This window comes from Aulonocara stuartgranti (genome assembly GCF_965226115.1).
Source record: "Aulonocara stuartgranti genome assembly, chromosome: 17".
Taxonomy (NCBI): domain Eukaryota; kingdom Metazoa; phylum Chordata; class Actinopteri; order Cichliformes; family Cichlidae; genus Aulonocara; species Aulonocara stuartgranti.
In genome coordinates this window covers 16,815,189-16,839,153 of record NC_138953.1, presented here as the reverse complement: position 1 = coordinate 16,839,153, position 23,965 = coordinate 16,815,189, and the positions used below count along the sequence as shown (strand labels likewise).

Genomic DNA, 23,965 nt, shown 5'->3' with positions numbered 1-23,965 from the left:
AAATAAATAACTTTACAGAATCTGAGATATACAGCTATACAGAAATGGGAACTATGCAAGTTGTAAACAGTTGTAGGGTTAAAAATTATCGTATGTACAGAATGATTATTTACACAGAGCTATACAGTAGTGCAGTTAAGATAAGTGAGGGTGTGGATAATTCCTACAGAGGCTATATAAAGTGCTAGTGGTTGTGAGTGGTGGTTCAGTCCATGTTATTATTGTGTGTTTGAGGGTACAGTTGTCCAGTGTGTGTGTGTGTGTGTGTGTTCAGTCCATGAGTTAACGTGGGTCAGATGTCAGGAGGCAGAGTTCAGGAGTCTGACGGTTGTGGGGAAGAAGCTGTTCCGGTACCTGGTGGTCTTAGTCCGGAGGCTCCTGTAGCGCCTCCCAGAGGGCAGGAGGGTGAAGAGTCCATGTGATGGGTGACTGGGGTCTCTGATGATTTTCCCAGCCCTTTTCAGACACCGCTTCCTGTAGATGTCTTTTATGGCAGGAAGTGGTGCTCTGGCGATGCGCTGGGCAGTTTTCACGACCCTCTGTAACGCCTTCCGGTCCGAGGCAGAGCAGTTCCCGTACCAGACTGTTATACAGTTGGTCAGGATGCTCTCGATGGTGCAACGATAGAAGTTCACCAGGATGTCTGAGGACAGGTGGTTCTTCCTCAGAGTCCTCAAGAAGAAGAGGCGCTGGTGAGCCTTCTTGACCAGCTTGGAGCAGTTGGTCGTCCAGGTGAGATCCTCGGAGATATGGACTCCCAGGAACTTGAAGCTGCTCACACGCTCCACAGCCGTCCCCTTAATGTGGATGGGTGGATGTGGGTCAGCATTCCTCCTGTAGTCCACGATGAGCTCCTTGGTCTTCTCGGTGTTAAGCAGCAGGTTGTTTGTGTCGCACCACTCAGCCAGACGATCCACCTCCTCCCTGTAGGCGGCCTCATCGTTGTCACTGATGAGGCCAATCACCGTGGTGTCATCTGCAAACTTAATGATGGTGTTGGAACCATCAGCAGGTCTGCAGTCGTGGGTGAAGAGGGAGTAGAGGAAAGGGCTCATCACACAGCCTTGTGGTACACCGGTGTTGCTTCATACTTCATGTTGTGCAGGTTGGGGGATCAGATGTCCCTCTATAAGGGGGACTGCACAGCATTTTTATGCTTTCCCCCCTCTCCCACATCTTGAACCAATGTCCCACATTTTACAGGCTCTGCAGGACATCCACCTTTCTAAACACTGGATTTTCCTCAGTACATATAAAGTTGGTGCTTTTATCATGAACAAATATATCATTCTGTGCAATATAGTGGAAAATACCACGAAGCAGATGACATATATACTGAGAAATAGAGTTATTTTTCAGTTTCACATAAGAGAAAAAAATGGTGTGAAGCGACACAGTATATTTGTGTGATATTTGGCTAAAGATTCATAAATTGTCAGCTAGTGCTCCAAAAAGACCTATGGATACATCCTTACTCAAACCTATAGACTGTTACCAGACAGAACCGCAGCTGAAATAACAAGGGGGAGTGAAAACTTCCCTTTATTCTTATTGTGTTTACCTAGCAAGAGTTGAAAAGTCCGACATGCGGCTTATTGTGATCTAGTCACCCTGTGTGCATGTCTGGTGTGGCTACTCAGCAGCCATACATTACAGGGAATGAAAAAATCTTTTCAATTTGTTATTGTTGCAATTGCATTCTCTTAATAAAACCCAGTATCTACAGTGCAGACTCTGCTACTGAAAGTTTTTGAGATACCTACAAAAAATGTCCAGTTCACCAGCAGTTTAATGCTCTAAAGATTTATTTCAGTCCTTCATGTTGGAGTCTCAGATGTTAACACATGGCAGCACTGCACTTTAAAGATGTTATGTGGACTCTGCTGACTCCATTGCTTCTTCTGGCACATTTGCAAGTGGCAGGACGTCACGAGGAAAGGTGTACTCAGTCATGTTGCAAAGTCCGGACACCACACAGCAGCTCAAGGCGCTGCGGAAAACCTCCATTTTGCACGCCTCATACCACTCATTGGTTAAAGCGTCGTAGTACTCAACTTTCGAAGTGTTGAAGAAGTCGAGGAAACCCCCGACGACAAAGAGGCGATCGTCAATTACCTCAATGCCAAAGTTGCTGCGGGGGGTCAGCATAGAGGACACGAGGTTCCACGTATTGGAATGTGGGTTGTAAGCCTCAGCGGTGCGCAGACGATTGTTTCCATCGAAGCCACCAACCTAAAAGTAAATACGTGGGTCAAATGATTGAATGTAAGTGTAACCAGCTTCACCGTACCCCTGTAAGAAAATGTACCTGCTATATGTCTTTAGCTGTTTTTGCACAGATACTCCAGAAAATGACTGAAGAATTAAGTTGCAATACTGTCCAAAGTTTCCCTTAATATGTAGCAGATACAAGGAGATTGTTTACCTTAGGTGTGATCTGACTACTGGAAATACTCTGATTGGTTTAGGGTTTTACCTGGATAAAGCGAACAGCTACCTGACATATTCTCATGCTGTTATATGGAGTTTACACATAAAAGTTGTTTAAAAAAGGCCCATTAACGTCCCAGTATTTGCATCCTCACAGGCCCACATTTGTTGGGAATGTCTAGAAAAGATCAGGGTGCAGTGGTGTGTGAAAATGACTTCTGAATTAAAAGGAGAAAGTAAAATAAAGTAGAAGCCAGCTGTTGTGGAAGTCTGTATGAGACCTTTTTTCACTCAAGCCTCAACTACAGCTATTAAAGCACTGTTGTCTATCACACCACGCTATTATCAACAAAGATGAATAGCCCTCGACAAAAAGTATTTGTGTTTTCAGTATAAATGTCTTCACAGCTCTTTTGCCTTTAGTCCAAAAAGGAACATTGAGTTCCAGTCCTTTCTTCCTATAACAGATTAAAGTAGCCCTGACAGGCCTTGGGGCCTAAAAGCCTGATCAAAGACCCTGAGGTCAGCACCAGGGTAAGGTCACTGCATTCTGCTGATAATAACTTTTCCTTTATTTGAATAGAGACTTAGTCTGAATAGAAAATAAATACTAAACGGTAGCTAGCTAAATAAAGAAAGAAGTGTGTCTCAGAAGGTGAGACTAAAATCTTTGCTTTTTACCAAAGGGTGCAGCTGCAAAACAACTAAATAAGTGGTTTTAAGGCAAATAGCAAGATAAAATTTACAGCTAAAATGCCTACCGTCCCCAGAGGATGAGTTCTAATCACTTGGCTTATTCCCTCATTTTTCTAAAGGTGTTGCAGGATGAGTTTGAAATTGTCTCCAACATATGTCCTCTATGGAACGATGAGGATGACAATGTTGGTTTTGAATAAGTATTTCTGTTGTACTGAGTGAAATGTGAAATCATGAGTGAAATCATTAAAGACACAACATTTTGGTAATGGGGAACATGAAAAGAAAAATGAGGCAGAAACATCATTAATCGGTTAAATTAATACATAGAATGAGTAAGAATGCCTTCTCTGAACCTGTGGTCAGGATAGGAATCTGATCATTGATAAATACAAAACAAAGTTAGCAAAATTCTGTGTCAGCCAAATCTGTGTTAAGCCTTGCTGATCAAAGCACATTACAGATTTGATTTGTATGTTACGTGAGTGTCAGCACTACTTTGTGGTCTTACTGCAAAGACATGATCCGCATATGCAATGACACCTATCCCGCTGCAGCGGCTGTTCATGGGACTGATCATCGTCCACTGGTTGCTCTCTGGGTTGTAATATTCAGCTGTCTGCAGACACTCGTTGCCATTGAATCCACCACAAATGTAAATCTGAAAACAAAAAAGGGACATTAAATATCTTTACATTTCTTAGATTTCAGTTGGAAACAATGTTACCTGTAAGTGAAATGTTTCCACATCATTTGTGAAGTAAGACCGATACTCAGTACCCAAGTGTCCAACTGAAAAATACAAATGTGTAATAACAAATGTGTGTGTTTTACAATTACCTGTCATAAAAACATGTTTATGCACCCAACTTTTACCTGAGTATGTGGGACTTCTTTCAGTCAGAAAGCCAGAAATGAATCAAACATAACATTCAATCAATAAGGCTAATTTTTCTGTTCAGGAATGCAGATAAATAATTGTAATCTGGGATCTTAATATAATAAAATAATGATGTGTTTTACTATTTTTTTAATATCTGTTATATTTTAGTTGACAAGTCAACTCAACTAAAGTACTGTACATAAATGCAAAGATGCACTTGTGATCAGTTAGAAACAAAATAGATATATATTAGTATATTTTTCAACTTTTTCAACTATACTTTTAAATTTGAAAACATGAACACAGAAACCAGTTTGTGACCTATCTTGCACCTCGCTTCACTGTAAAAATGTGTATTCCCTGACTGGTTGGCAAGTGGTTGCTGGAGGTTGATGGCTGTCACTACTGTGAAATTGTAACCAGGAAGGTGTTGCACCACAAGCCTCCTTGTGTTTCCCTTTGGTCGTAAGCAGACTGTTGAGGTTTGCATGGAGTACTCTGACTTGTCTGCAAATACTCACAAACTATTTGCTGTAGAAATCTGTAGAGTCTTTCATACAACCACTGCCTAACCAGCTGAGGAGTACACATTTTTCCCTAGCAACTGGTTGTTACCAAAGGTTGCTGACAGGTCTCTAGGCCTGTGTGCCTGAGACCCTACTCTATTTCTCTGCTACTCTTTTACTTCACCCACCCGGTTGTTAAGTGTTGTGCAGCTGGCGTCGCTCCTCTGTTCGTGCATCGGTGCAATAAGACTCCACTGGTTGATTTCAGGTTGATAGCGCTCTGCACTGCTGAGTCGTACATGCCCGTCGAAGCCTCCCAGGGCATAGATGAACCCGTTCAACACAGTCACACTCACATAGCAGCGGCAGGAGTGCATGGGCCCCACCTTACAGGCACGAGTGGTCAGGTCAAACCTACGGACGCTGCTGAAATGCTCCACCTTGTCGAAGCCACCAATGAAGTAGACGTACCCGTTGAGGAAGGCGGCTCCATGATAAGCACGAGGAAACTCGAGGTTGTTCGTTACGTTGACCCAGCGGTTAGCCCGGCAATCGTAGGCCTCGATGCCGTTAGTTGGATTACCACCACTCCACCCCCCAATGGCCAGCAGGATGGAATGAGGCAGGCGGGGACGAACAAGATGGTGACACAAGCCAGACATGAAGGGTCTGCTTCCTAGACCATGTATGTCTAAGATGGCATTACTTATCATGGACAGGCACTCAGAATTGGCCCCCACCAGCTCACTAGACAGCACATTGTCCTTTAGGTAGTCTGACGTCATCAATCCCAGTCGGACCTACAGAGAGATGACAGAAGAGAATATGACTTGGAGAATAGAAAAAACACTGAATTTCAACTACATCAGTTTTAGTAAACTCAAGCTTCTTTAGGATAATGCTCCTAATGTTGTTTAATTTTCTTATTGATAGCAAGAGAGCGACCAAAGTCAGACACCATTAGCCTTTTCGTCAGCAGGGACAGTTTTTAGTCATAGCCCTAGCAACTATACTTAATAAATATAATTTATTCTATAGTATGTGTGTAGAGATCTCATACGGTTTTAATGCTCTTGAAGAGAATTTCTTAAATGTGGTTTGGCTACAGCTGAAAAGAGCAACATCTTGAGATATTAAAGCATCCTTACACCCAGATGGAACGACTCAATCTATGACCTAAATGCTGAAGATTTAAGTCCAAACTAAATGTAGTAATGAAAGTTTATAGACCTTGGGCAACAGAGCGGTGAGGTGTTGTTTCCGTTGTACAGGTACATGGCTAATCCACTTTGTAAGCGCTTCATACACAGTGGTCTCCAACTGCACATTGAGGTCGTCTCTATCAAGGATGTCAGCAAGTTCCTCCACAGTTAGCTGCAGGAACTCCTCCTCAAGAACAACCTGCTCAAAGTTACTGATGATGTAGTGGTAGGCCTTGGCGCGTAGTTCGGGTGATAAGCATACTTTTGTGAACTGCCAAATGCCAACGCAGTTCTCTGGGCACAGTTGCTCCCTGAGGAAGTCAGAGCAGAGTTTCACAATGTCCATTGCATTGAGTTGATCAGCTGCCATGAGAAGTTCCACTACATTTTCCTCCGTTATGGAAACTGAGCCGGTGTATGCAAAGTTAATGATGAGTTCCATCATCTCAGGAGACAAGCCAGGTATGTTGAAGACCTGTTTTTCTGGGTTGCTCCAGCGGATGAAAAGAGCCCTGAGGGTAGAGATGGAGACAGAGTAGAGAATATTAAACGGTGTGGAGGCAACAAGATAATAAACTATGTCATGCACAAGTAAGATAAATATATAAAATCTGTTGACAGGAATGGAAATGATTTCCTAATTACATGTGTTACTATGTGATTACTGTGATAGTCTTGTAATGTCTAGTCCATATTGCCATAGAGTATATAACTCCAAAACAGAGTTTGTACATGTTTAGTGCGCTTGATTGTTGGGTTTTCAATGTCTTTATTACATTGGCACCATGTTTATGAAGCTTTTGCCAAACACAATGCAGTCCCACACCACAACAGAGCCTCCACCGTGTTTTAAAGTTAACTCTAGACACTCACTGTTGTACCTCTATGACAAATATTGAAATCAACTCCATAAGGCCAGTTTGCCCTGATCTTTAGTCTAGTTATTGCATAATTTGGCATACCTCAGTCTGTTTCCTTTCCTTATGGAAGTTCCAGTGCATGTTGCTTAATTACAGTCTCTGTTTCCCTTCCACAACCATTTCTTTTCTTTTTTTTTCTTAACATTTATTTATTGGTTTTAACAGGTTTTACATGAACCATGAAACCATTTCTGATGAGGTTTCATGATAAGTAGATGGATTAAATGGTCTTGTGTCATGAATTTGCTGCATTCTTTCTTTTTTCTTAAGGACATGACTTTCAGATACTGTTCATTTGCTGTAGAACATTACTTTTTTTTAATACGTGCTACTCCTTGTTTTGCCTCTGTCAGTGTGCCCCAGGGCAGCTGTGGCTACAACGTAGCTTGCCATTGCCAGTGTGTGAATGTGTGTGTGAATAGGTGAATGACTGAATGTAGTGTAAAGCGCTTTGGGGTCCTTAGGGACTGAGTAAAGCGCTATACAAATGCAGGCCATTTACCATTTGTCTTTAAAATTGATTCTTCACACTAAGTATGCGTTATGTGTAGAAATAATAATGGTTCATCCTTTGAGTTTTAGTGTCCTTTTTATGCTTGAATGATTCATATATCAGCGTTAAATGGCTTAACAAACAAATAAACAAATGAACAAAAACAAAACCATTCCTCGGGTACAAGCACTGGACTAAAAAGGGTGAAAAATGTCCAAACGAAACCTTTACAAGTCTTCAAAAAAACACGTTGAGAACTATTGCTCAAGTGGACTTTTAAAAAATCATCTGTTTCAAAGCAAAATATAAAAAAATGAGAGGCAACTCAAAACTTTTGCTCAGCGTATAACTGTATAACAAAATTCAACATTTTTAGTATCAGGAAGTCTGGTGTGTCTTACTGTATCAAACAGTGGGGAAGATATTAATATAACTTAATAAAACACTTCAATTAGACTTCACACAATCACCAAGTGATTCACAGTGCTTTTTAAATGGCACATTTACTGAAGTGGAATCTGGAGCTCTGTGAAGGTAAAGATGAAATCTGCAAATGTTTGCATTATGTTTTGGGTGTATCTGTCAGTTGACCGTGACAAAGTCTTTCTATTTGGTAATTTATTTCAACATGTGAACAATATACAAGTACATTTAGAAAAGAAATAAGAGAGAAAAAAAATACTATACAAATTACATACAAAAAAACCATTCTGATTAATTTACATGTTGAAAGGGAGTGGGAAGAAGTATACACTTATTTAATCCCACCCCTTTGCCATAAATTATCAGTGAATATTTAGTCAGCTTCCTTACTGATATAATTTGTAATAAAAATAGTGAACAGATTTCTGATATACTATAATATCACATCATGAATTTTTTGTTTGTTTGTTTGTTTTTAAATAGAGACATTCACTTAATTTAAATATTTTCCTTTTCTTTATAGATCGAGAAGATCATATTTTTATAACTCTTTTTGAACAGTTTTATGTTTGGACATTGCTTTAATTCCATATTCAGTTTGTTCCATAGTTTCACTCCATGAACAGAAACACAAAAACCTTTTCTTGTAGTACGTACCTTCATTGTTTTGAAGTTACAAAAACCCCTTAAATTATAACTTCCTTCTTTCAAAAAAAAAAAAAAACATACTCTGAATATTACCTGGCAGTTCATTATTTTTTGCTTTGAATAGAATTTGTGCTGTTTGGAATTTCACTATATCGTCAATTTTCAATATTTCAGACTGCAAAAATAGTGAGTTTGTATGTTCCCTATAACCTGCATTGTGGATGATTCGAATTGCTTTTTTTTGAAGAGTAAAAAGGGAATGTAATGTGGTTTTATAGTTATTGCCCCAGACCTCTGCACAATAGCTTAAGTATGGTGAAACCAGTGAACAGTAGAGAATATGAAGTGATGTTCTGTCGAATACCTGTTTTGCCTTGTTTAGTACTGCAATGCTTCGTGATACTTTGGAATGAATATATCTTACGTGAGCTCTCCAGTTAAGTTTTTCATCTATTATTACCCCCAGAAATTTATTTTCACTGACTCTTTCAATATCAACACCATTTATTTGAATCTTTGCATTTGTATTTAAACTACTATTTCCAAATAACATCAGTTTAGATTTATTCAAATTTAATGATAATTTGTTTTTATCAAGCCAGAACTTCACTTTACTTATTTCATTAGTCATATCCTCCAATAAATTCTGCAGATCATCACCAGAGCAAAAAATGTTTGTATCGTCAGCAAAGAGAACCATTTTTAATACTTTGGACACTTTACAGATGTCGTTAATGTACAAGTTGAAGAATTTTGGACCCAAAACTGACCCTTGGGGTACACCACAAGCAATGTCCATACATAAGGAGCAACCACCATTTATTTTCACAAACTGCTTTCTGTCACTTAAATAACTCCGGACCCAATCTAAAACTACCCCTCTGACACCATAACGTTCCAGTTTTCTTATTAATATATCATGATCTATAGTGTCAAATGCCTTTGTCAAGTCTATGAATAACCCAGCCACATATTGCTTTTTGTCTATGGAATTTGTGATGTATTCTATTGAATCTAATAGTGCCGATGATGTTGATCTGCTTGATCTGAATCCGTACTGACTCTCAGTGAGTAGTTTATGTTTATCTATAAATTTTTCCAGTCTGTTTTTAAACAGTTTTTCAAGAACTTTTGAGAATTGAGGTAGTAAAGAGACAGGCCTGTAGTTTGTGAAATGGTGTTTGTTTCCAGATTTGTATAGAGGTATAACTTTAGCTATTTTCATTCTGTCTGGAAATCGACCAGTTTGAAATGATAAATTACAGATGTATGTAAATGGTTTTATAATAGCCTCAATGACTCTTTTAACCACTATCATATCAATATCATTACAATCCAAAGATTTGTGATTTTTACATTTTTTGACAATTTCAAGAACTTCATTTTCATCAACGGCTGTGAGAAACATAGAATATGGATTTCTGTCAATCAGTGTATCGGGTTTTTCCTGTGCTTTCCCAGGATGAGTGATTGTTCTTGCTAAATTTGGTCCAGCAGTTACAAAGAATTCATTGAGACTATTTGCCACAACATCCATATTGTATTCTTCATGGTCATTACAAATGAAATACTTGGGATAGTTCTTTTGTCCAGTCCCACATTTTATAACACTGTTCAGGATTTCCCATAATCTTTTATTATTATTTCTATTTATATCTAATTGCTTCTTATAGTATTCCTTTTTACTAAATCTAAGTATATTAGTTAACCTATTTTTATATCTTTTGTATCTGATTTCAGCATCTTTAGTTCTCGTTCTTAAGAACTCTCAGTATAGAGCATTTTTCTTTATACATGCATTTTGCAGACCTTTTGTTATCCATGGACAGTCCATATATTTCTGTTTCCTACTATATTGCTTTATTGGACAGTTGGTATTGTACAGTAATGTAAATATTCTAAGGAATTTATTATAAGCACTATTAACGTCCTGTTCCTGATATACTTCACCCCAGTTTTCCTTCAATAAATCTTTTTTAAATGCATTCATTCTTTCTTCTGTTCTTACTCATCTGTACTCTTTTTTACTGTCCATTTTATTGATCTTGTAATTCCTATCATAGATTGTAAAAATTGGAAGATGGTCACTTATGTCGTTAATCAGGAGTCCACTTACAGTCTTATTTTCAATGTCATTTGCAAAAATGTTGTCTATGAGAGTTGCACAATGTGATGTAATCCTGGTAGGTCTAGTAATTTTAGGGAATAGGTTCATACAGTGCATTGTGTTTATAAATTCCTCAGTGGTTTTATGTTTATTTGGGTTTAGCAAATCAATATTGAAGTCTCCACAAATGAAAACTTTTTTGCGAGCTATTTCAATAAATGTTTCTTCTATCCAGTCTTTAAATGTCTCAATACTACTACCTGGAGCTCTGTATATACAGCTAATGATTACATTTTTACTTTTTTCTTTACAAATTTCAACTGTAATACATTCTAGTACATTATCAATCACCATCGTCATCTTTTCCACCACATTAAATTTCAAGGATTTGTCCACATACAAGGCCACTCCTCCTCCTCCTTTGTTTCGCCTAGTTATAAATGTGAATTCATAACCCTCCAGTTCAAAGTCTGTTCCTTTTTCCATATTGATCCAAGTTTCTGATAAGGCAATGACACTAAATGGATGTGAAAACTGGTTAAGATATTCTTTGATATGACTAAAATTAGCATAGAGACTTCTACAGTTAAAGTGGATAATTGATCATTTATTCTCAGTTTTAATCCTCTGATTGTAGTCTTTATTTGTATAGTAGCAGCAATTGTTATTGTTAGATGAGAAAAAGTTGTTGTCTGGATCTATTTCATATTCCAAGTCATGTGTATTGTGATCCATATAGTTAAATGTTTTCAGTTCCAATTGATCATATTCTGCAACTGTCTGACTGATGCAGCTGATTCTTCCAGATGTATCTGAGTTCTTCCTTCCAGTGTGTGTCATAAGTGAGTGTGTGGTTGTCTGTTACCTTGTTTGCCGTCCAGATCGTGTTGCTCACTGATATTTTTCGAGATCCGCCATATTTTTAATGGTCAGAACTTTGGCTTCCTCTGGTGATCCGTTTAGTTTAATGAATATTTTGCAGTTCGTCGTCCAAGTGCCTTGGATTTTTCCCAGCTTCTTAAGGTGTCGCGCTTTTTTGGCTATTTCAGCGTTGTGTTTGGTTAGATGTTCATTGATAAAGACATTAGATCCTTTTAATTTTCTTCCTTGTTTCAGCAGCGTAATCTTGTGCTTTCGATTTACAAACCTTAATATAATAGCCGGTATGTTGCCGTTCCTCCTGGGAAGAGGGTGGCATGCTTCGACAGAGTTACAGTCCAGGGCAATCCCTTTGGACCGCAGGAAAGCAGCCACCTGTTGTTCCGTGGAGCTAATGTCAAGCTCTCCAGGTTCCTCATTGCTGTCAGCGGTCACCGCCTGAGCGTATGACCGGGGTTTAATATGGAGCCCAGTGATGATGACGTCGTTTATCCTGGAGTATTGTTCCAGGTCAGCGACCTTACTTTCCAGGTATGCAATCTTTTTATCTTTTTCGGCATTTTGGATGCGGAGGAGCTTTACCTCCTCCACAATTTCAATGATATTTTTCTGCTGCAACCTGATAGTAGAAATTTCCTCCATTATGAAGTCAAGGGACTTTTTAATGTCCTCGACTTCCTCAGCTGTCGGTGTCCTCTTCGGCCCCATTTTATCTGGTTACCCTGGTAGCAGCTCAGCTGATTCCTCAGTCAGCCGTTAGCCTGGTAACGTGTTGGCTAGCCTGCAATTACCTCGTTAACTCCGTTAGTCCAGTCCAATATCCTGTATCAAAGTCGTAATCCAGACAGGGTTGTACCAAAAGTTCCAACAATTTGAGTAGTCTTTGCTCCAGAAATTGATGGCCAAATTTCAAAAATCCACAGGACACGATCAAAACACAACTTTCAAACAAATGGCAAACAGGAAGTTAAAACAAAAGTTTTATGATTCAACCCGTTCCTTTTTGTTGGCACTGTTTCACAGACTAAGTACATGAATTACATTTTTCACAGGTATAAACCAGTCAACTGTCCTTCACATTATCAGGTAAGCAACTCACCTGAAGTACGGCGTACAGTTACACAGGATGACCCTGTGGACCGGAAATTCAACATCCTCCACTTTGATGATTGCATCACAAAATTGTCCCTCCGAACGGAGTTCATTATACACTGAGCTCGACTTGTATGGCGGCTGGCCTTCTTCACTCATCTTGAGTTTTGTGACTGTTTTTCTTAGTTTTTTGTCTGAAGTTTGTCTTGAAGTGTTCAGATCACAAAATCAAACCTAACTGTGGAATTTGGGGAATGGAGCCTATGACATCATCATGACTTGGCAACAGTTGCCCCATAGAATTGTTTTGAAATGTATATTTACATTTTTTAATGAACCTTTTCATTGCATAAAAGCTTTGTTTTGATTTGATTTGGATTTAAGAAATTGCATATGAGCCTCACAGATAGCATACAGCATTCTGTATGTTTGCCTCACAGAGTTCAAATAGTAAAATAAGCACTTCAAAACACTCTTACGAATGGACTACAATATCATATTTAGCTCATATTCAACGTTAATAGGACGTTTTTTTTTCAGATTTTTCTGCATTTTATTGTTTCGTGTGTTGGCTCTATTATTACTGAGGTTCCAGTTGTTGGGGACGTGCTGTACTGGACTCCGTTATGTTGAAATAACAGTTCCCAACAAAAATGCAATCCAGTTTATCTCCCCAGGAAACTACAAACACACAAATAAACATTTGTAACCATCAGTTTTTACCCACGTTTTAATACACAATGCTGTAACATGAACAGAGTCAAAGTATTGTGGATTAGTGATGGTCCTGTTTTTATGCATGCTAGGTCATTGGCACAATTCTTTGTGGACACTACATTATATCCCCTGTACTTTCCTTACTACACAAGCCAAAATATTTGTTATTAAACATATGAGTCTAAAAATACATGACAGTGCCAAACACAGATATTACAAAGTGTGATTTATGGTTAAGCTGTTTTCTTGGGTTGTATAAGACTTTTATCTAGTTGGAAAAATGGGCTCCTGCACTTTACTGATGTACAATAGTAGTAAGAAAGAAAGAAACAAACAAACAAACAAAACACAGGTTTGTGATCTAAATAGATTTTTATAGAGCCACAATATATGATATACGCACTGCATGTATAGTGCAAGACTGTTAATGATGGTGCATGACAGTGTTACCACAGACAGGTGCAAGCAGTCACCTGTCTGAGCACAGACTGCACGGACGTCCAACTCTGTTGCTGAGCAATTGCTCAAAGATATAATATATACGACTAAAAGCAGGTTGTATATGACAAGCCTGGTTTGATGCAGATGTAGAGGATTGTATGAAAACATCGTCCTAAAATAAAAAATATATATAATGGAATGAGTTTGATTTAGAGTGTTTATAAAATGAAGGGGAGGAGCAGGAACAATCCCGGGACAGGTTTGTCTGCTTGCAATAAGAAAAATGTAAGAAATGTTTACAGTAAATTCATAAATCAATCAATTCAGCATCAGAATAAAGATTACACCACCATGGATGGAGGATGTTCCTATGAACAGCTTTGCACATCACTGTCTACACATTGGTTTACCTCCATAAGGTGTTGTGTTACTGGTGTTACTTCATACTTCATGATGTGCAGGTTGGGGGATCAGATGTCCCTCTGTAAGGGGGACTGCACAGCATTTTTATGCTTTCCCCCCTCTCCCACATCTTGAACCAATGTCCCACATTTTACAGGCTCTGCAGGACATCCACCTTTCTAAACACTGGATAGAGTTATTTTTCAGTTTCACATAAGAGAAAAAATGGTGTGAAGCGACACAGTATATTTGTGTGATATTTGGCTAAAGATTCATAAATTGTCAGCTAGTGCTCCAAAAAGACCTATGGATACATCCTTACTCAAACCTATAGACTGTTACCAGACAGAACCGCAGCTGAAATAACAAGGGGGAGTGAAAACTTCCCTTTATTCTTATTGTGTTTACCTAGCAAGAGTTGAAAAGTCCGACATGCGGCTTATTGTGATCTAGTCACCCTGTGTGCATGTCTGGTGTGGCTACTCAGCAGCCATACATTACAGGGAATGAAAAAATCTTTTCAATTTGTTATTGTTGCAATTGCATTCTCTTAATAAAACCCAGTATCTACAGTGCAGACTCTGCTACTGAAAGTTTTTGAGATACCTACAAAAAATGTCCAGTTCACCAGCAGTTTAATGCTCTAAAGATTTATTTCAGTCCTTCATGTTGGAGTCTCAGATGTTAACACATGGCAGCACTGCACTTTAAAGATGTTACGTGGACTCTGCTGACTCCATTGCTTCTTCTGGCACATTTGCAAGTGGCAGGACGTCACGAAGAAATTGTCGGGTCTGCTTATGAACCTCTGCGCACAGCGTCTACAAATCGGGGCTGTAAGAAGTCACATCATCTTTACACAAAACTGCAAGCTGTCATCTGTGAGGCGCGAGCGGTGTTTGTTTTTACCATAGTTCATGGTAGAGAATGGCTGCTCTGCTGAGTTTTGCTCTCTGTAGCCGTTTGAATGGCAAACTATACTGATTAGCGGCAGCATAGGCACACTTAAAATTTCTTCTGAAATTTTCGCTTTCTAGTAGGGCTGCCACGATTAGTCGACTAGTCACGATTACGTCGACTATCAGAATCGTCGACGACTGATTTAATAGTCGACGCGTCGTTTGAAGCTTTGTAAGATCACAAAGGACGCAGGAATAAGTAGTAGAATTTAAGAGTGTAATAACGGACTGAAACAGAAGATGGCAGCACTGCATGTACAAGGATGCCAGCTGCCGTTAAACCCCGAAGAAGAAGAAGTAGCTCTGTCCCAGAATTCATAGCGCTGCCCAGCTCAGTTTCCAACAATGGCGGCAGCTAGTTAGTTTTAATATTACTCTTATTATTCTTTCTGGGTCACAAAATAAACGTTTAACATATTTTCAGGCGAGAATGTAACTGTGTAAACCTCAAATATCTGCTCAGTTTATCAAGACACCACATATTTTCAAAAGTGCGCCGACGTTTTCAGAGACATCTGTTACCCACCAGCTTGATAGCTAGCTGGGGTAAGGTTCACTAGATCCGTGTAGAACAGCGAACACCCGGCACATCGTTTTCAAACCCCCGCGGTCTTTTGCTACTCAGGTTAAACATGATATATAAGTCACTTAGATAACCTAAAAAATGTTATTGTTTGGCTTTTTTCAGTGTTTTATTTGATCCGGAGTAATTCGGTTTGGCTGAGATTAAAGTTATAGATTTTACATATCTGAATAAACGTCAAACAGAAAACTGATTAAACAGAAGTTTGAGATGGTCGAGAATTTACTCCAATGTCCTGTTAAATTTTAGGGAGCAAAGAGCAGACGACTTAATTTATTAAACCACTGAGACAATTTTCAAATTTATTAAAAGTCTAATCTATCATCTTGTCTTTATTTTTAGTTAGCACATACTTTAAACACTTCAAGCAGTAAACTAATTATAGTTATATAAGAGCAGATGAATGCTGGTGCAATAAGCTGTACGTTTTACGTCCAATGGATGATGATCTGATTAGTCGACTAATCGCAAAAATAATTGATGACTAGTCGACTATGAAAATAATCGTTTGTGGCAGCCCTAGTACAGACAATAATCAAGTTTACATGAAAAACTATATTTTTCTATCTCCAAAGTTGATTCTGTTCATCTGGACGTAGCGTTTTGTGGGAGAAACGTTTCGTCACTCATCCAAGTGACTTCTTCAGTCTCAGCTGACTGCAGGGTTCTCCAAATCTTATAAACAGTACATTTGTATAATGACTGAAACCAGCCCCCTGAAGGAACAATGGGCTGGGAGGTCAGTTCCTTAATCATAATTACGAAAATTCTCATGACCGTTGATCAACAACCACTGACCAAAACCCATTGATCAAAGACCACAGATCAATGGCCATGAGTACCATTCACAGAGAGTTGGGGAATGGCTGAAATCACAGCATTGTAAGATGGCGAAAGATGTACCCTTAGGCCCCCTCCTCGATTCAGAGATGGTCTTTCCCTTTTCACGTAAATGGCCTCCTTGACTCCGCGCTCAAACCAGCGTTCCTCTCTGTCCAGGATGTGTACATCCTCATCATTGAAAGAGTGTCCACTGGCCTGTAGGTGTAAATAGACCGCAGAGTCCTGGCGAGATGAGGTAGCTCTTCTGTGTTGTGCCGTCCGCTCCGCCAGAGGTTGTTTGGTTTCCCCGATGTATAAATCCTGGCAATCCTCCTGGCACTTAACAGCGTACACTATTTTACTCTGTTTGTGTCGGGGGACCCGATCCTTGGGGTGGACCAATTTTTGGCGCAGCGTGTTTTGGGGTTTAAAAGCCACAGAGACCTGGGCCCTATTTCAGGAAACCGGTTTAGAAAACTCAGAGTGAAAAACGATACTCAGGGTTGAGTAACCCCGAACTGTCCAACTCGGAATATTCGGTTTCAGAAAGGCTGATAACAATTAGTTCAATCAACGCGGAGTTGCTTTAACCCCAAGTTAAGCGCGCGCACGAGAATACGTAAAGCCCTGATTAGTGGAGCACAGATTAAGCGAGTCACCATGGAGACGGAGGGAAAGAAGGCGCGGTCAATGTATCTTACAGCGCTTGAGGCCGAAATTCTGATGGCAGCATATGCCGATAACATGCAAATTTTGCGGGAAAAAAGTATTACAGCCTCAGCTGTAAAAGAAAGGGCGCATGCATGGCAAAACATAGCCGACAGAGTCAATGCGTGAGTGTTAATTTAAACATTGATGTGACCCAACAGGCCCCAAACGTTCCTGGCAGCAAGTAAAAATGAAATATAAAAATATAGTCCAAACAGGTAAGGTGTAATTGTATTATGAGCCATAGTGCTTGGTCTGTTTGTCCCATGTAAATCAATTGCAGTTAGAGGCTACATTAATTTTCTTTCTGTAAGCACTTATTGAAATTATCTGAGCACATTACAAGTACATATTTGCTTACTCTGTATGCTCAAATGTGACCTGTTATAGCCAACAGAAAAAAAGCGGAGGCCCGAAAAACAGGTGGGGGTTAGCTTCACAGAGTGTGTCGTCATAGTGACTCACTCAGGATTAATCTAAACTCGCTTTGTGAAACCGAAAAGCCAGAGTTTTCGTTAAATCAGGGTATACTTACTCAGAGTTTGCACTAAACCGGCTTCCTGAAATAGGGCCCAGACCTCCAAAGATCTGGCTGACAAAGTCTACTTTCTGCCGATTACAGCAGAGTACGTCACTCAGGTATGGATTCACTCTGTTGCAACTCTGTGACTGATGAAAGAAGAGAAACTGTGGACACAGTGAAATTTGTAGGTCAACTGTTTTTTGTTTGTTTGTTTTTTCGGATCAGTCAGTATTGACCCCAGATTGTGTTTGTCTAAAAGACTGAGGGGTCTCACATAATCACAGCCCACCACAGAACACAGAGCAGTTCTGCACAGGTGTGTTTGTAGCTTTGGTGACTGTTGAAGGTAGTTCAGTCTTCTTTTGTGTCTGTATTGTAGGATTTGGGGCAGTGGGTTCTAGGACAACCTTTATTTTTATTTCTTTACTGTGGATAAGATACACTTTTACGTGGTCCATCACTTTGTTTGGTTGAACACTTGAATGCAGCACTAGCAAAGCAAAGGCAAAACATGAGCTTTGTGTTACAGCCCTTAAATCCGCGGCTCCATTGGAAGTCATCATGTAAGATAAAGGTTGGTGCTGGTGGACTAAAGAGAGCTTGTTGCTCCACTCTGGTTTTTATATAGATGCAATATAGTGACAACAGCCAGTAATTAATTAGTAAGAGAGGAAAAATAAGAGTGCAGATTAATAATGATAATGAAAAGAAACAAGTTTGAGGACAAATATTCCCTCAGATTTTTACCTTCTTTGCCCAGGTTTATTTAATGTAGTTTGTTATTATTTTTATTTTTAAATTTCAGTGTTCATAATACGTTTCTGTAAAAATGTGCTGGCTCAAAGATATAAAAATCCCCGCTCTGCTTTCTACCTGCATCCATCATACGGCAGTATAGAGTGGAAACGAAGAGGCTAATAAAAAAAGTAAAAGATGACTTAAGCTGCTTTTAGTTCAGTTGCAGACTTCCAAATGTCTTGGACGGGATGAAATTCCCAGTGTGAAATCCACAGAGCTGTTTGTCTCATTTTCATGTGTTGTGAGTGCTTCGTGTCATTACATCTTGTTGTTACAGGTGATAAAAAATGAGCGCCCGGACGGCGTCCTGCTGACTTTTGGAGGTCAGACTGCTCTGAACTGCGGTGTAGAGATGACCAAGCTGGGCGTTCTGGAGAAATATAAAGTGCAGGTTCTGGGAACTCCTGTTTCCTCCATTGAGATGACCGAAGACAGGAAAATCTTTGTGGAGAAAATGGAAGAGATCAATGAGCATGTAGCTCCCAGTGAAGCAGCTCTGTCGGTGGAACAGGTGAGGAGACGTGTTCGCTTATAAATTAATAGCTTCTGGATTGTTTTTTGCCCCAGTGAAGTCTAAATTTATCTGATTAACTCTGCTGTAGGCGGTGGCGGCTGCTGAGCGTCTTGGCTACCCCGTCTTGGTTCGTTCAGCGTTCGCTCTCGGAGGCCTCTGCTCCGGTTTTGCCAACAACAGAGAGGAGCTGACCTCTCTGGTAACGGCAGCATTCGCTCACACCTCTCAGGTGCTGGTGGACAAATCCCTGAAAGGCTGGAAGGAGATTGAGTACGAGGTGGTCCGGGACGCCTATGACAACTGTGTGACTGTGAGTAAAAGGAGACCAGAGAACAAACAGCTTATACTCACTAAAAAAAAAACTGAGGGCGATTTAAAGTGGCTGTTGTTTCCTTTTGTTTAGGTGTGTAATATGGAGAACATCGACCCACTGGGTATCCACACTGGGGAATCCATTGTAGTGGCTCCCAGTCAGACGCTTAATGACCGCGAGTACAACATGCTGAGAAACACGGCCATTAAAGTCATCAGACATCTCGGCATCGTGGGAGAGTGTAACATCCAGTACGCTCTTAACCCCGAATCTGAACAGGTAAGCATATATGTGAAGACCTGGGTGATGAAAAGCACAAATAGGACTGTGTTCACCTATAAAGTGGATCTGTTTTTCATTTCCTTATTTTAAAGCCAGTGACATGCTGTAATGAATAGTACAGAAAGTGTAGGTATATTGAAATAAGCATGGGTGGTAACATGACTTTAAGTATATACAGTTTATATGGCTATAGGATGTACAGAGTGTGCGGCTGGATCTGCAGATAATGTAACAGCCAGGTATGTCAACGGCTTACATTTACTGTTTTGGCTCCAAAACAAGGTTGTAAAAAGTCTTTGCTATGTAAATTCTAGTTCAATAAGTTTTAAAAGAAAATTGTTTTAGGTATCAATGTGACCAAGTTCATTTCATACAAACCAGGAATAGATTTGTATGAATAGGCTTTATGTATCAGAACAGGCCTTTAAACAGGTCTTGTGTGCATGGGGAGCTGGTATTCCTGCTCCTGGTCTAATTCCCGTAATGTGTGTGATTGAATTGTATCTTCTATGTATAATGTGTTGCAGTACTACATCATTGAGGTGAATGCCCGCCTGTCACGGAGCTCTGCTCTGGCCAGTAAAGCGACTGGTTATCCTTTGGCCTACGTAGCAGCTAAACTTGGTCTGGGGATCCCGCTGCCACAGCTCAAGTACGTCTCTCAGCTTAAGAACGGCGGATAATGATCTAACAGGGGCATCGCTGCTTTTAAAGAATGATGGCATCCAACAAAGACGTTCCAGTATTCTGCTAAACTGAACATTTTTTAAAAGTGGGGTTTAAAGTATTCAAGCTTAAAATCAATTTTTCTATATTAAACGACCAAAAAACAATTGTGATGCATAGATGCCTGTAAAGTAAGGCAGCACAGACTCGCTGCCTTCACTACATGTGGACCTGTTGTGCTTACCCTGAATAGTCACCCCCACAGTGTCACACCGACCCAGGAAACATGTAGCTAGTCAATCATTACACTTGAAGACATCTGATCATTGAAATTCAATCATTTTTTTTAGTATAAACGTTTTCACAATTTTTCATCAGCAAAGAAATTTGGAAATGTTGGTGACAAGATGATATTCATCACCTGCACAGCTGGCAGTTTGGTTAATTTGAAGTTATTGTTTTGACAAAACTGCTTTGAGCAGTTGCAGCATAAGCATTGTAGTTTTTTTTTTTTTTTTTTGGCATAAATGTCTTAACTGTAAAGCGCCTTTAAATTAAGTGATTCACCCATGAAAAATATTTGCACTGCGTCTGTATTTTTGTCCAGAAACTCAGTGACAAACTCGACGACGGCAAACTTTGAGCCGAGTTTGGATTACTGTGTGGTGAAGGTGCCTCGCTGGGATCTCAGCAAGTTCCTCAGGGTTTCCACCAAGATAGGCAGCTCCATGAAGAGTGTTGGTAAGAGGCAAAAGCGAGCTTGGAACAAAAATATGTTGTAACAAATTGTAAATAGGTAGTAGATTTAGTACTGTTAGTATTCCAGAACATTTTAAAAATACTTAGTTTGGTCTCAGTAAAGCTAACAATAAATTCAGATGGTCATTTTTTGCACCTACTATGTTTTTTTTCTTTCTTTTTTTATTCTTATTTATTTATTTTTTCTGCACTGCTATCACAGCAGATTTCTCCATGAGGGCATTAAAGTTTTACTCTACTGCTTTATTTCACAGTTTGATTATAAAGTTAACCTTTACCAGTGCGGGCAGAGAAGCCAGTAAGTCAGGTGCTTATTATGGATATTGTGCTCAGTGCTAGAACCTTTTCTTCAACAGCGGAGGTGATGGCTATTGGTCGTAGCTTTGAGGAAGCCTTCCAGAAAGCTCTGAGGATGGTGGATGAGAACTGTGTTGGCTTTGACCACACCATCAAGCCTGTCTCTGAAAAGGTAACCTCCCATAGCTGAAGTCCAGGTTAAATGGTTGTACTGGTTAAAAAATGCCTTGCTGCTGCACGACCTGTTCACTGCAGTGTCAGCAAATACTTTATCTCAGGTTGAAAGATTTTTAACCATTTTCAGCCAACCATGCAATGATATGATGATTCATATTTGGTCAGAACACAACATTGGTGCTTTTGCTATGCAATGCCATCGGCTTTTAAGGATGAGTGATGGTGCAGCACATTAAAGCATGTTGATCTGTTTTACTACACCTCTATTAGGATGGTGACCCTATAAATGATTGTGATAAGGACATTTTAAAAGGTCAAAACTGTATTGTTCTGTCTTAACGGGACCAGTAGATGGTGCCAGATCTCCCCTGAGCTATCTACTACTGTAATGCTTCCTGCTTCTGGGTTTTTTGAAGAATGTTTCATTGCATGCTGTTAATCATGTTCTGCTACTATGTGTGTGGCTGATTTATTTTTATTTATTTATTTATTTTGAGAAAATAAGCCCAAATGTCTGAGCTGATGCTCATGGCTGGCAAATAACTAGCAGCACTTTACTTCACAGTTAGTATGTTGTGCTCCCTCTGCTTACCAGGAGTTGCAGACTCCTACAGATAAGCGTATCTTTGTGCTGGCGGCAGCATTCAAAGCTGGCTACACTGTGGAAAAGCTGTATGACCAAAATCGACCGCTGGTTCCTGCACAAGATGAAGAACATCGCCGACCACGAGCTGCTGCTGGAGACCTACAATCAGGTAAGGCCGATAAGACGTAACATGAAAAAAACTAAGAGCTGTTCGAAATGGATTAAGATGCTGGATTAATTTCCTTCCGTCCAGGATGAGAGCTCCATGCCTCCAGAGGTGATGCTTAAGGCCAAGCAGCTGGGCTTCTCAGACAAGCAGATAGCACTGGCTGTACAGAGGTGGGTAGGAAAGGAAATAATCACTGTCTTATTTTAACTTAATGGTAACTTTCTCTGTGATTAGGGTATTATCAGCATGAAATGTTATTTTAGATAAAGTGCTTTTAAAGAATCCAAACTAAGGTTTGTCCTCTATCACTAAATCCACGTTTCCCTCTAACAGCACAGAGCTGGCCGTCAGAAAGCTGCGTCACGATTGGTCCATCCTGCCAGTGGTGAAGCAGATTGACACAGTGGCGGCTGAATGACCGCTGTGTTTTTTCTCTCAGGATGACCAGCTCAAAGTGATCGAGTGCAACGTCCGAGTTTCTCGCTCGTTCCCCTTTGTGTCCAAGACACTGGGAGTGGACTTGGTGGCTCTGGCTACCCAGTACATTATCGGGGAGGACGTGGAGCCAGTGGGCCTGATGAAAGGGAAAGGGATTGTGGGAGTCAAGGTAAGTAGTGTGAAAGCAATCATAAATATTTCCCTTCATGTTAAATCACTTTTGTCTTCTCATCTGACTGAGCATCACGGATTGCTTTCAACCAAATGTCCTCCAGGTCCCTCAGTTTTCTTTCTCTCGGCTGGCCGGAGCTGATGTGGTGCTCGGGGTGGAGATGACCAGCACTGGAGAAGTAGCTTGTTTTGGGGAGAACCAGTACGAGGCTTACCTCAAAGCCATGCTCTCCACAGGCTTCAAGATCCCCAAGAAGAACATCCTGCTCTCCATCGGCAGCTATAAGGTACTTAAAGGTTTCGACTGACAAAAACACAACAGATAGGGATCCAGATGTGAACAGTGAGTTCAGCTCACAAGTGATGCAGCTGGAAGTACGAATGATGCATTTTAGTGGCACATTAAAGTCTAGTCACAACTGTGGGTTATGTTTGGCAGATGTTTTTGTGGCTGATCAGTCACATGGGAATAAACAACAGATTTTATGCATCTGCTACTTTTCTAACGAGAAAAGCAACAAACCTTGATTATTTGTTTTTGCAGCAGCTGTTGATGATTCCACCAACAGCTGATAACTGTAAATATTATCACCATGAGACCAGATGTAGTTAAACTCGATCAAAACCATCTCAGCAACACAAATGGAATAAAAATCATCGAACCACATTTTTTTCTGCGGCGTTGAAATATTATGATCTGTTTGCCTGAATATAGAAAATATAAAAACTAGATTAAGGGGTGACCGTGGTTCAGGGAAGTCTAAAGATATGAATGCTGGGTTAAAAAAACAGCAAATGGAACTGTATGAAAAGGCCATCGATGTCAGATAAGATGAGCTGAAACTGAAACTGTCTGTCTACCACAATAGATTTAAGAAGTTTAAAAGTGATCTGATTTTAAGGAGCATCTGCAGAGTGTTCCGGTTGTGTGAAGTATAGTAAACGAAATAGATTTTTCCAGCTTTCAGCACTGATGTTATGATTTTATGGTTTATCCAAACTATTTGCATTGACTTGTGTTTGCAGAACAAGAGTGAGCTGCTGCCCACCGTGCAGGCCCTGGAGTCTTTGGGATATGACCTGTATGCCAGCATGGGCACGGCTGACTTCTACACAGAGCATGGAGTCAAGGTAATTCTTTTAACACAGGCTTCGTTTTTTGGAGTAACAAACTTTATTTAAATCAAAATCGACTTATTTTGCAGTGGCACATCTGTGAGTGACTCATGAATATGGTCGTGTTTATGTGTATTTGTTTTTAAATGCTTTAATCCTGGTAACCTTTACATCTTTATCATTCCTCTTGAATTGCACATTAAACCAAAGATTCCAGATGAGCAGCACTTATACATGGATACAAT

General features: G+C 39.9%; 2 protein-coding genes across 4 annotated transcripts; one reads left to right on the top strand and one right to left on the bottom strand.

Annotated features, from left to right (window-relative positions):
* Positions 1 to 1,786: 1,786 nt before the first annotated feature.
* On the bottom strand, positions 1,787 to 12,740 carry LOC309692099 (kelch-like protein 10). 2 transcript variants are annotated; one of them, XM_082510300.1, is made up of 5 exons: positions 12,287 to 12,740; positions 5,746 to 6,229; positions 4,704 to 5,315; positions 3,638 to 3,787; positions 1,787 to 2,232 (listed from the first exon to the last, which is right to left on the bottom strand). In XM_082510300.1, exons 1-5 carry the CDS (start codon positions 12,436 to 12,438, stop codon positions 1,870 to 1,872), a joined length of 1,761 nt encoding a protein of 586 aa, XP_082366426.1. In that variant the 5' UTR covers positions 12,439 to 12,740; the 3' UTR covers positions 1,787 to 1,869. The 2 variants fall into 2 exon arrangements, with proteins under 2 accessions (XP_082366426.1, XP_082366427.1); XM_082510301.1 differs by lacking the exon at positions 12,287 to 12,740 and adding an exon at positions 11,174 to 11,566.
* LOC309692100 (multifunctional protein CAD-like) lies at positions 11,579 to 22,576 on the top strand. 2 transcript variants are annotated; one of them, XM_082510302.1, is made up of 11 exons: positions 11,579 to 11,718; positions 12,240 to 12,273; positions 18,510 to 18,743; positions 18,835 to 19,056; positions 19,150 to 19,338; positions 19,869 to 19,993; positions 20,615 to 20,748; positions 21,123 to 21,235; positions 21,836 to 21,995; positions 22,080 to 22,165; positions 22,329 to 22,576. In XM_082510302.1, exons 1-10 carry the CDS (start codon positions 11,663 to 11,665, stop codon positions 22,082 to 22,084), a joined length of 1,272 nt encoding a protein of 423 aa, XP_082366428.1. In that variant the 5' UTR covers positions 11,579 to 11,662; the 3' UTR covers positions 22,085 to 22,165; positions 22,329 to 22,576. The 2 variants fall into 2 exon arrangements, with proteins under 2 accessions (XP_082366428.1, XP_082366429.1); XM_082510303.1 differs by lacking the exon at positions 12,240 to 12,273.
* The last annotated feature ends 1,389 nt before the right edge of the window (positions 22,577 to 23,965 follow it).

Bases quoted from the DNA above. Each gene is read 5' to 3' on its own strand.
- LOC309692099 (XM_082510300.1), bottom strand. From the start codon at position 12,438: ATGAGTGAAGAAGGCCAGCCGCCATACAAGTCGAGCTCAGTGTATAAT. The intron at 6,230-12,286 runs GTGAGTTGCTTA...CTCTACCCTCAG, and splicing joins AACTGTACGCCGTACTTCAG to GGCTCTTTTCATCCGCTGGA. The intron at 5,316-5,745 runs GTCTATAAACTT...ATCTCTCTGTAG, and splicing joins TCACCGCTCTGTTGCCCAAG to GTCCGACTGGGATTGATGAC.
- LOC309692100 (XM_082510302.1), top strand. From the start codon at position 11,663: ATGATGACGTCGTTTATCCTGGAGTATTGTTCCAGGTCAGCGACCTTA. The intron at 11,719-12,239 runs GTATGCAATCTT...CATTTTTCACAG, and splicing joins TCAGCGACCTTACTTTCCAG to GTATAAACCAGTCAACTGTC. The intron at 19,057-19,149 runs GTGAGTAAAAGG...CCTTTTGTTTAG, and splicing joins CCTATGACAACTGTGTGACT to GTGTGTAATATGGAGAACAT.